This window comes from Carassius carassius, chromosome 15 (genome assembly GCF_963082965.1).
Source record: "Carassius carassius chromosome 15, fCarCar2.1, whole genome shotgun sequence".
Taxonomy (NCBI): domain Eukaryota; kingdom Metazoa; phylum Chordata; class Actinopteri; order Cypriniformes; family Cyprinidae; genus Carassius; species Carassius carassius.
In genome coordinates, this window is record NC_081769.1 from 10,606,015 (window position 1) to 10,619,183 (window position 13,169).

General features: G+C 43.4%; 1 protein-coding gene across 9 annotated transcripts in view; it reads left to right on the forward strand.

Moving 5' to 3' along the window:
• Positions 1-13,169, forward strand: part of triob (trio Rho guanine nucleotide exchange factor b) — a 181,439-nt gene that overhangs the window by 108,712 nt on the left and 59,558 nt on the right. For all 9 annotated transcript variants that reach the window (XR_009437662.1, XM_059567335.1, XM_059567334.1 and 6 more), the window contains 2 exons: positions 10,721-10,916; positions 12,904-13,070. Coding sequence is in view for 8 of the 9 variants with exons in the window: in XM_059567335.1 (XP_059423318.1) it covers positions 10,721-10,916; positions 12,904-13,070 (363 nt within the window). In the remaining variant the exon portion in view is untranslated. The remainder of the gene's footprint in view (positions 1-10,720; positions 10,917-12,903; positions 13,071-13,169) is intronic.

The following is a 13,169-nucleotide window of genomic DNA, read 5'->3' on the forward strand; positions in this document are numbered from 1 at the left end:
CACCACGCATTTGTGCGCCCATGGGCGTGCTGGTCTAAAAAAGAGGTGTATTCAGGCGCATTGCTATTTTAAGGAGCTGAAAATAGACTGCGCCATAGACCAACTCAAACCTGGTCTAAAGTCTGGCGCAATGTTTTTTCTTTGTTATTTAAAGAGTGTGCTAGCATAGGCGGGTCCACAACGCGCGTACACGCTGCTTATTAAACACAGGGACGCACAGCAGTACACAAACATGCCAAATATTAAAAATATCAAGGATTGCAATGCATAATAATTTTTTGTAGGCTAATTAAATATATATAAATAATATATATATAAATGCCTACATGTCATAATGGATAGTCATCGCATGTATCAGAATTAGGCATGAGATATCACGAGACGAGATATCTATTTGCTCACACACAAGCAGCTCCGTTTCATCTCGGAGACGCGTTCTGTCTTTGCGCTTGCCAAATTCCGCCGTGTAAATAGCAAATCCATCATGGCACAAGCACAACTGGCTCTTAAAGGGAATGGAAGATGAGACTCTGATTGGTTTATTGCACGTTACGCCCAAAAAACACCCATTACTCATTAAGAGAATAGGGACAACCAATTTAGACCATGTGCCCAGGCGCCCCAACCGTTTTTCCGTAATTAAAATAGCAAAAGTGGATTTGGTCATGCCCTGAGTGCACCTACGCAGTGCGCTTTACACTTTGCGTTTAGATCGTTAAAATAGGGCCCTATAAGATTATCTTAAGTTGATGTCCTTATGGCAGGAATGTACAGAAAATATCAAGCAGTTATTTAATGTCAAATGCAAAATTTGGTAGTTTTGTATGTTGTCTGAGGATTGGCATCATCTGAGGTCCTCTGTGGGGTTGGCATAATCTCTTCTCAGGTGTTTGGTCATCTAAGGTCTTTGTAAGGGCAGGATCCAGACTGAAACTTGTGTAATTCCTAGTTACCACATGATGGCAGAAACAGCGAAGGTAATAGGGGAAAATTTGCATATCTGCTGTTCCAACTAAGCCAAAAAATGATGCGTTCAACCCAAGCAAAATAATGAAAATGTGCATTCGTTCAGATGTAACTGAAATACAAAGTTATGAAATACATTAGTTGAATGCTTGGCTAAAGAAATGCCTTTAATCTAGATTTAAACAAAATCATGCTTCTGATGGGCGAGTCTCCATTTGGCGGATGCCAGGAGAACATTACCTGCCTGACTGCATAATGCATGAGAAATAATGGTATGGGGCTGTTTTTCAGGGGTTGGGCTAGGCCCCTGGCTTCCAGTGAAGGGAAATGCTTCAGAATACCAAAACATTTTGGACAATACTATACTTGTGACATTGTGGCAACACTTTGGGAGGTGCCTGTCTGAAAGAACCTGACTGGCCCACACAGAGCCCTCACCTCAACCCCATCCAACACCTTTGAGATAAACTGGAATGGAGATTGTGAGCCAGGCTTTCTCATTCAGCACCAGCACTTGACATCACAAATGCTCTACTGAATAAATGGGCAAAAATTCCAACAGAAACACTCCAGAATCTTGTGAAAAACCCTCGCAGAAGAGTGGATGCTGTTATAACTGCAACGGAGTGACCAACTCTATATTAACATCTATGAATAAAGTCCCTTTTGGTATATTGGTCAGGTGTCCTGATAATTTTGGCCATATAGTGAGCCTAGATGATGTCATCCAAAATAGAAGTTGTTGAAGAGGTGGAGCAAACTTACAAAAGAAATAAAAATGTTCTTCTGTTGAATAACATGCACTGAGCAGTCATGCCCAAGATGTTCAGAAACAGAATACAATAAAGAAGGACATTTTCGTGTTGACTTTAAATGAGATTCTTTTGCTCATTTGCATAAACCTGCATAAACCACACCATGCTGTGCGATTGACCTTCGGTGGCTGTTTTAAATTTTTTGTTTGTAGGAAACCCTATATGAAGTAATCGGAGCCCACAAAACAAGCTGGCTTTTGTAGTAAAAGTGATATCGTTCTCTGTAACATAATCCAATACAGATCAAGGAATATCACATTCCATGGGGAGTTTTGAAGGCACTCACGTTTCACTGATAGATAAGGAAAAACTAAGAAGACCTTGTATAGACAAAGAGCAAACCTGAAAGGACAACCTGAAAACCGTACACAGACATGTATAAGTTCCAGTATGGGTGACGATTTTAGGTGAACTCCTACATCGGATGTGAGGTAGTTACTCAGCGCAGGGCGGGTCGGCACTGTCAGTCAAGGCGGCAGGGTGCCAGAAGGTACAGCAATGGGCGTGTGCTTTTCCAAATGCTGCTCCAACGCATTGAAGAACACGTTTTCTTCTTATAGAAAATGGTTGTGTTCCCTTTCTAGTTATTATCGGCTGTCCTTATCAGTGCTTCACTCAGAAAAGCTGGAAAAAATGATCATGTTCATTAGAGGAGGAATTTTCAACCACACAGCAGTGCAGAGTGAGTGCTTTAGACTTTTGATGAGAGGATTATTTGTTCAAATTATGACTTTAAACTAATTGCTATATCAATGGCAAATGTCTTCTGTAGTGTTATTGTGGAATAATTTACTGAGCTGCATTGTGAAGTTTTGATTAGATGCTCTGTGTTGTGTGATGTTAAACGTGGCTGAAGTTAACTGCTTGCCAAGTGCTTGTTCTCTGGTCCATTTTTCTCTTGTTTTACCCACCGGTTGTTTTTCTGATTAAGTTGTGTACTTTGTCTTGAAGTGAAGTGAAGTGAAGTGACATTCAGCCAAGTATGGTGACCCATACTCAGAATTTGTGCTCTGCATTTAACCCATCCGAAATGCACACACACAGAGCAGTGAACACACACACACACTGTGAGCACACAACCGGAGCAGTGGGCAGCCATTTATGCTGCGGCGCCCGGGGAGCAGTTGGGGGTTCGATGCCTTGCTCACGGGCACCTAAGTCGTGGTATTGAGGTTGCATGTTCAACATAAAATCTGTGAATATTCATTTTTAATAGACCACTAATAGTTTTGTTTAATGGCCAGCTCTGGTAGCTAGTGAGCAGACTGGCCAATGGCTGATTTAATATATAATACTACAAGTTAACGATGATGAAATGAGACTGGAATCAAATACTTTTTTTAAACAAAACTGAACAAATATTGAAAATAGAAGATGTTTAGTAGTCAACAAATAGTGACAAGACTGTAGCTGCATATGGAATGAATACAAGGAGATATTAAATAATACCAGTAATCCATCCATCCATCTTCTTCCGCTTATCCGGGGCCGGGTCGCGGGGGCAGCAGTCTAAGCAGAGAACCCCAGACTTCCCTCTCCCTAGACACTTCCTCCAGCTCTTCTGGGGGGACACCGAGGCGTTCCCAGGCCAGCCGGGAGACATAGTCTCTCCAGCGTGTCCTAGGTCTTCCCCGGGGTCTCCTCCCAGTGGGACGCGCCCGGAACACCTTCCCGGGAAGGCGTCCAGGAGGCATCCGGAACAGATGCCCGAGCCACCTCAGCTGACCCCTCTCTATGTGGAGGAGCAGCGGCTCTACTCTGAGCTCCTCCCGGGTGACTGAGCTTCTCACCCTATCTCTAAGGGATCGCCCAGCCACCCTGCGGAGAAAGCTCATTTCGGCCGCCTGTATCCGGGATCTTGTCCTTTCGGTCATGATCCAAAGCTCATGACCATAGGTGAGAGTAGGAATGTAGATTGACCGGTAAATCGAGAGCTCCGCCTTGCGGCTCAGCTCTTTCTTCACCACGACAGACCAGTACATCGACCGCATTACTGCAGAAGCTGCACCGATCCGTCTGTCAATCTCCCGTTCCATCCTTCCCTCACTCGTGAACAAGACCCCAAGATACTTAAACTCCTCCACTTGAGGCAGGAACTCTCCACCAACCTGAAGTGGGCAAGCCACCCTTTTCCGACTGAGGACCATGGCCTCGGATTTGGAGGTGCTGATTCTCATCCCAGCCGCTTCACACTCAGCTGCAAACCGTCCCAGTGCATGCTGAAGGTCCTGGCTTGATGAGGCCAACATGACAACATCATCCGCAAAGAGCAGAGACGAAATCGTGTTGTCACCAAACCTGACCCCCTGGCTGCGCCTAGAAATTCTGTCCATAAAAATCATGAACAGAACCGGCGACAAAGGGCAGCCCTGCCGGAGTCCAACACGCACCGAAACAAGTCTGACTTTTTGCTGGCAATACGAACCAAGCTCCTGCTCCGGTCGTACAGCGACCGGATAGCCCTTAGCAAAGGGCCCCGGACCCCATACTCCCGGAGCACCCTCCACAGGCCGCCGCGAGGGACACAGTCGAATGCCTTCTCCAAATCCACAAAGCACATGTGGACTGGTTGGGCAAACTCCCATGAACCCTCCCGCACCCTGTAGAGGGTATAGAGCTGGTCCAGTGTTCCACGGCCTGGGCGAAAACCACACTGTTCCTCCTGAATCCGAGGTTCTACTATCGGCCGGATTCTCCTCTCCAGTACCCTGGCATAGACTTTCCCAGGGAGGCTGAGAAGTGTGATCCCCCTGTAGTTGGAACACACCCTCCGGTCCCCCTTCTTAAAAAGAGGGACCACTACCCCGGTCTGCCATCCCAGAGGCACCGTCCCCGACTGCCACGTGATGCTGCAGAGGCGTGTCAGCCAAGACAGCCCCACAACATCCAGAGACTTGAGGTACTCAGGGCGGATCTCATCCACCCCCGGTGCCTTGCCAACCAACCAGTAATGTTGGTTGAAATTTGAACATGTTTTACATGAAAGTGTTTTTATATATGCATTAGACATTAGTGTTTTTTTTGTACACTTTATTGGAATCTACTTTTAAAATTCTGCTAACTATAAGTAACTTTATAACTTCATGTCTGCTAACTCTCATTAGAATATTAGTAGACTTTTAATGTTCGGGTTAGTAAAATAAGATGACATACAGACATGACATTGCTACTGTCAGCAGAACCATCCAAATAAAGATATTAGGCAGTAGGTCTGTCAAAAAAAAAAAAAAAAAATTGCATTTAAATATGCATAGAATTAATTTTATTTTTAACCCACATTTGAATGCAAAATGTTACATTCGAATTTTAGGTCTGTGTCAGCCATCTGGCAGCCTTATCAGTGACGCACGAAATGTGACGTCAATGTAAGTGTCATTGCATTTGAATGCTTTTGTCAGTCTATCCAGTTGAACCCACTAGATGCGGTGCTGCTACGTTGTTCATTCAATATATTGTGGGAAACGAGAGCATCAGTGTGGAGAAGATGTTCTTTACGTTAAAACTGAAACCAAGCCGTTCACACAGAATGCATATTTATATTTAAAGTCTCAAGACTTTATGGCAGTTTTTCCCCATCCCACTCTATCTTATGTTTTTAAATGAAGAAAGTAGCCTACTTTTTTGATTGGTTTTTGGTCCTTTGTATTAAACTATACATACATGGTGCTGTTATTTTTTTTATTATTATTTTATTTTTCTAATTGTTTAAGCAACTTTATTAATTATTTATGGTTTATAAACATTATTTTTAACTTTATGCACTTCTTAATGAACTTTTTAAAAAGATAGTCCTGTCATTTTATTACGCTTTGAAGAAACGTGCATAATATTTTTCCAGAGAGAATATTTTTCAGGAGAGAAGCCAAAAGCTTTTTCCCCCAACTGAAATGTTTCCTTTTAAATTGGAATATAATAAGTAGAAAATTCAAATTTAGTTTTTCAGTCATTTTGACAACTCTAGAAAGTCTACTAATAGTCTAATGACTGGTCGTTACTTATATTTAATAGAATGTCTAAATTGGACTATCAAAATAAGTGTTAATAATACATTACAAAAAATTCTAATTTGTAAAATATTTCTACTTAGTCAGAGTAGGTTACATTTTTAATGAATGAAATAAAAATGTTTTGTACTTTTTACTCCCACACTTTATCTATTTATTTATTTGTTATCATATATATATATATATATATATATATATATATATATAGGGCTGTAGTTATCGAATATTTTAGTAATCGAGTATTCTACCAAAAATTCCATCGATTAATCGAGTAATCGGATAAAATGCGTTTTTGCTTAATTAAAGTGCAATATTAATTATGCAAGAGAAAAAAAGACTCCAGTGTCTCCAGTGTCCCTTTTTTTGAAAAAAAAAATATTTTTTTAAATGCATAGAATGCAATGCGTACATCAAAAATAAACATTTAATTATTACCCATTGTTTCTCTGTCTGTACTTGTACTGTGAACAATGACAATAAAGTTGACAGATGAATTAAGTGCATTTAAGTGACATTCAATTGGGGTTTTAAATAAAGCATTTTCTGAGATGCACATAAAACATTTATTCAATATATCTTTTAATTATTGAAAATTAAGCAAACTTAACTTTTTGGTAAACAAAGGGGATTTACTATTAAAAATAAAACATGGAAGAAACATTGTGTGATTAAACCTTAAAAAAAAATAATGTTTGATTTTTTTTTTTTTTTGTAGTAGGCTATGTACATTCTGCTGAACAATAGTAATACATATCTGGCAAATAATTATCTTTAAACCGGACTTTTATTTTGATGGGTTGACGTACCTTTACAGATCTGTGTATGTGATGTGACGCTAGTTTTACTCAAATCAAACGGTCAAATGCTCATGAAGTGACTGTCGGAGATGTTGTTCATGTGTTCACGTCCTTATTTAGTGAGACAGCAGATGCTGAAATCACCGGAGCGTCACGCGCGCTTCAGTGTCTGTAATAAAGGAATCCACGCTTCTGTGCCATTCATTATCAGAGACACGCAGAACATGCAGGATTCATATGTAAATAGACTGTTCCGGCTTAATATTTACAGATATTAGTCCATATCGTGATTTGATGTAAATGACCTATTTTTGATTAATTCATTCAAAATTTGGCAAATTCAGTGCCATTCCGCGTTAAACTGTAAATTCCGTTTTTATGACTGGATTCCGCGATTCCCTCCCAGCATCGATGAAATCATAGGGCCCTAGTGTCACAGTGTCTGGGTTGTGTTCCCTGGGTTTCCACTAGGTGTCCTCCTTTCTCACGGTGTCTGTCACCTTACCACTTCCTGTTCCCTTATTTGGTCACCTTCCTCCTGTTGAGTAATTGATTGTTCCCCACCTGTCTCCTGTTCCCCATTATCCTTCTGTGTATTTATACCCGGTCTGTCTGAGTCTTTGTCACGGAGTCCTTGTCTTATGTGTAATACATTCCATAATCTGCTCTTGCCGTGTGTTCTTGTTTGTTTTATGTTTTTGGATTTTCTGGTTTTGACCCTGCCTGGACTGTTTATGCTTTTTGGATTGCCCTCAATAAACCTTTTTACCTGCACTTGGATCTCTTCCGTGTTCCTTGTATCACCATACGTGACAGAAGGACTCCGTCACGCAGAGATCCAACGGTATGTTGATTGACGCTTCTTCCCCAGCCACAGAGCGGGAGAGAGGCGATCGCTTTGAGGCGACCCGCCTGGTCGTGTTTCGCGGCACCAGGGGAGGTCGCCGAGGAGGAGGTGGGCGAGAGGAAGCTCAGCATCGCTCTCCACCATGGCCCCCCTTCGACTCGGGGCTCACGTGGGAGGGACCAGAGCCGCCGTCTCACCAGGGCAGAAGAGGAAAGCCAGCGCCACTGCCCATGATGGCCGCAAGTCCAGCGCCACAGCGCAAGATGGCCGCCAACCCAGCGCCGCTGCGGTGCATGACCACCAACCCCGCACCACGAGGCAAGATGGAAGCCAGCCTCACCCCACAGTGCAAGATGGCTGCCAGCTCAGCACCAACACCCAGGATGGCCACTGACACCCTTCTCGATTACTTCGAGATGCTATCAAGGATCCTAGAGGTTCCCAAGACGGTTCACGTCATGGCTGCTGAGCCAGCGCCACAGCACAAAATGGCCACCAGCCCAGCGCCACAGCACAAGATGGCCACCAACGCCTGAGTCTTCCGACAAGGTGCCACCGACTCGCCATCATAGAGGGCGGAGGAGGAGAAGACAGGCGTCTACCATTCCTCAAAGCCCGGAGGACGTTCCCGAGCGGGCCGCTGCCGTCCAGAAGGACGTTCCCGAGCGGGCCGCTGCCGTCCAGGAGGACGTTCCCGAGCAGACCGCCGCCGTTACCGAGGCGGTGACCGATGCTGTTCCGGAGGCCGAGGCGGTGCCCGATGCTGTTCCGGAGGCCGAGGCGGTGCCCGATGCTGTTCCGGAGGCCGAGGTGGTGCCCGATGCCGAGGCAGTGTCCGTTGCCATTCTGGAGGCCGAGGCGGTGCCTGAGGCTGTTCCCGATGCGGTGCCCGAGGCTGTTCCCAATGCGGTGCCCGAGGCCGCTCCCGATGTGGTGCCCGAGACCGCTCCCGAGGCCGCTACCGAGGCCGTTCCAGAAGCGGTGCCCGAAGCCGGGGCGTCTCACGTCTCCACAGGCAGTCCAAAGTCAAGTCAGGGGCCCATTGACTTTCCAGAGTTGAGTCAGTTCCCAGTTGACCCTCCAGAGTCGAGTCAGGTTCCAGTTGACCCTCCGGAGTCGAGTCAGGTTCCAGTTGACCCTCCAGAGTCGAGTCAGTTTCCAGTGGACCCTTCAGAGTCGAGTCAGGTCCCAGTGGACTCTCCAGAGTCGAGTCAGGTCCCAGTGGACTCTCCAGAGTCGAGTCAGGTCCCAGTGGACTCTCCAGAGTCGAGTCAGGTGTTTGTGGACCCTCCAGAGTCAGGGCTAGTCACCGATGACCCTCCAGAGTCAGGGCTAGTCACCGATGACCCTCCAGAGTCAGGGCCAGTCACCGCTGACCCTCCAGAGTCAGGGCCAGTCACCGCTGACCTTCCAGAGTCAGGGCCAGTCACCGCTGACCTTCCAGAGTCAGGGCCAGTCACCGCTGACCTTCCAGAGTCAGGGCCAGTCACCGCTGACCTTCCAGAGTCAGGGCTAGTCACCAGGGACCTTCCAGAGACAAGGCGGGTCACCGTTGAACTTTCAGAGTCAAGTCAAGTCACTGGGTGGTCTGCTGCTCCACCCTGTTGGACTCCGGCATTGACCACAGGGGCGTGGTGGTCATCTGCTCCGCCCTGGGGGACTCTGGCGTTGACCACGAGGACGTGGTGGTCTTCTGCTCCGCCCTGGGTGACTTCCGCTCTGACCACACGGACGTGGTGGTCTTCTGCTCCGCCCTGGGGGCCTTCCACTCTGACCACAGGGACGTGGTGGTCTTCTGCTCCGCCCTGGGGGGCTTCAGCTCTGACCACACGGACATGGTGGTCTTCTGCTCCGCCCTGGGGGAGGCTTTATGTTACCGTTTGTTTTTTGTTTTGTGTCTTCACTCCTATCCCTGTTCCCCTCTGTTAGTCTGGCCCTCCGTCCCTCCCCCTGAACCTCCTCCGGTCCTCCTCCCTCCTGGTCTCCCTGTTTTGTGTTACATTCTGGTGCCTGTTCCCCATGTTTTTCGTTTCTGGCCCTCCGTCCCTCCCCCTGAGCCTCCACCTGTCCGCCTCCCTCCTGGTCTCTGTTTTGTGTCTGTCGTGGAGCGTCTGGGAGCCGCTCCTTAGAGGGGGGGTACTGGCACAGTGTCTGGGTTGTGTTCCCTGGGTTTCCACTAGGTGTCCTCCTTTCTCACGGTGTCTGTCACCTTACCACTTCCTGTTCCCTTATTTGGTCACCTTCCTCCTGTTGAGTAATTGATTGTTCCCCACCTGTCTCCTGTTCCCCATTATCCTTCTGTGTATTTATACCCGGTCTGTCTGAGTCTTTGTCACAGAGTCCTTGTCTTATGTGTGATACATTCCATAGTCTGCTCTTGCCGTGTGTTCTTGTTTGTTTTATGTTTTTGGATTTTCTGGTTTTGACCCTGCCTGGACTGTTTATGCTTTTTGGATTGCCCTCAATAAACCTTTTTACCTGCACTTGGATCTCTTCCGTGTTCCTTGTATCACCGTACGTGACACCTAGTTGTGGTATGCCAGCTCTATCTTGCAATAGACACACGCCACAACGTTCTCTTTACGTTTGCCCGCGTCCTCAAATCAAAACACTGCTGACTCCTTGCAGTATGAAATTTCTTTTACTGTCTATGCTCCTTGCAGTATGAGATTTCTTTTACTGTCTATGCTCCTTGCAGTATGCGATTTCAGACTCAGCGCTTGTGTCTCCTTCCGCTTTGTGGGTGACGTAAACATTGTCACATTACAAAAATAATTGCGAAAGAACCTGATGTGAGATTTAAAATAAATTAAAAGAGGCTTCGAGGCAGAGGAATTTGCCTCTATCATTTTTTGTAATCGAGTTACTCGACTTACTCTAGGAATCGTTTCAGCCCTAATATATATATATATATATATATATATATATATATATATATATATATATATATACATACACATACATACACACATTTTCTTTTAACTAGAATGACAAACAATTGAGCAAGTTATGTGAAGTAAACAAACTGTAACTTAACTTGGTATAATATGGTATCTGGCTTGATTATGATTTTTTATGATTGATGTCTTTTTCCATACAGCTATAATACAGTATTTCTATTTTGAATACTATATTTTATGTTTTTTTTTTTTTAATTTAAATTAACTGTGTACAGTATTTGCATTTTCAGAATAATACAATTAATTCAAATACCTGTTCACTCGTTTATTATACCTATGGTCACTTATACATGCCTTATTATGGTGTTGTTTGTGTGGATGTGTTGTGTAGGTCATCTCAGACCTAGAGTCATGGAATGAGGAGCTGTCTCAGCAGATGAATGAGTTTGACACTGAGGATCTGACACTAGCGGAGCAGAGACTGCAGCATCATGCAGACAAAGCTCTCACCATGAACAACCTCACCTTCCACGTCATACACCAGGGACAGGAACTCCTGCAGTACGTCACAGAAGTTCAGGCCTCAGGTGAGCACACATTCAATCTTTTCTATATTAGGTTAAGAATGCACTAACAAAAAAGTACCAGAATGTACTAATATAATTTAATTATGTTTTGGGACAGAGTTCCCTGAAAATACTATGATTTTTGGAATACCATGGTATTTTAATTATTTAGAAAAAAAAAATTAATGATAATGATAATTATATATATATATAATATATATATATATATATATATATATATATTGTAAGGATGCACACACAAAAGTCCACTTGAAGTACATTACAGGTGGTCAGTTGACTGTGTATTCTATCTGACATTCACACACAAGGAGTATGGCACTAAATCAAAATATCTGATCCATAACACATGTAAATGTTTTGTTGTGAGCTAATAATGCACTCTAGATTTTTGCACAATCTACAGAGAAACAGAGTGCATGACTTTATGTGATGTTTTTGTAAGCTAACCTTTGCGGTCACAGGATCACTTTCTTGAGGCATCAGAGATGTGTGTGTGTGTGAGTATGTGCACGTGTGTGTGTTAGTGTGTCAGTCCAGAGCAGGCTTAAGGGGGGAGGAGTGGACACTAATCCTATAGACTCACACTGCCTAGCAAAATCACTGGTCTCACACACACACAAGATTTGACATCTGACAGCACGCACAGATAGCAGAGAGCAAAACGAATCCTCATTTTACTAGCATCCTTTTGTGTTTGTGGAGGCACATATACAAACGCAAAACTGGACTACTCTCAGAACTTTAGCCCAATGCAGCTCTGGGCTACGGGTATAAAATGTAAGTATGTGTGTGTGATAACGTGTGTGCTAACAATGCTAAAACCAAGGTTTCTGCACTTCTGTACATGCTGTTTGTGTCATATGTCAGTTATCTTTTTTATTAATTCAGTTGGTTGGTTTAGTTTAAACAAGTCATGCTGCTTCTTCCAATACTGACTATAACGACATTTTGAAATCAAAATTGAACCCATGCATATTGCAGCTTGCATTGTGCATGATTCATCAGTGCACATTATTCTAAAGAAAAATGTTAATCAGAATGTAATAACTTTGTGATTTTGTGAATTTAAACTAATAATATCAGTGGACTTCCTGTGTATAAAATAAAACATTCCCTCTGTATATTGACAAAAAGATCACATTACAAAGATTAATTGCATTGTGAATATCATTTCAGTGCCTTTAAAGTTGAAGTGGGTTGATTCTGTTTGTCAGTGGAAGCATTCTTCTTTTGTTTGTTCACTGAAGAATGAAAATCAAACAGGTTTGGAACAACACGAGGGTGAATAAATGACAGAATATACATTTATGGGTAATCTATCTCTTTAAACTGGGATTGGAGTTAAGAAAACAAACAATTAGGATTATAATTCACCTGATTCTTTGTGAAATCCCCTAATTTAAATAGAGCTCAGTTCAAATAAATCATATATGTGTGATCCTCCACATTTCTCCTTTAATGTTTACTGTGGCATCTGTGTTCTGTAATCAGGTTTTTGTCTTGTCCAAAAAATCACAGGCTGTATAAAGTCTTCATCCTAAAGTCTTCTTAAGGATTACCAACATGTCCTGCCTTGTCATGTGATGCTATTTCTTTTTTGTGAAAGTTTTTTTTAAGCCTTTTTATTTATTTATTTTTTATCAAAAGTCAACCCAGAAAAAATATAAAATTGTTATATTTTAAATTTAAACCAGCATAAATTAAAATCAATACAACAAATACTACAATGATGTGTAAATATGTTATAATATATATATATATATATATATATATATATATATATATATATATATATATATATATATGTATAATGTGTTTTTGCTTTATAAAATATGACCTAAGTATGTTTATGCTAGGCATTTGAAGCTGTCAGTACTAAGTCTGTTATAACAAAAGCTGGATTTATTTGTGTCGGGGAGATTATTCATGCCCTTGCGTTACACCTCTCCATTTGTCTTTTTCTCTGGGTTTCTCTTTCTCTGTCAAGGTGTGGAGTTGTTGTGCGACCGTGATGTTGACATGGCGACACGGGTGCAGGACCTGTTGGATTTCCTGCATGAGAAACAGCAGGAGTTGGACGCAGCCGCAGAGCAGCACAGGAGACACCTGGAGCAGTGTGTGCAGCTCCGTCACTTACAGGCCGAGGTCAAACAGGTAACATCTGTCTGTCTGACTGACGGTCTGTCTCTCTGTCTACCCACGCAGAAACTCATTCAGGGGACATGAATACAGGCATGGAATTAAATTTCAGAT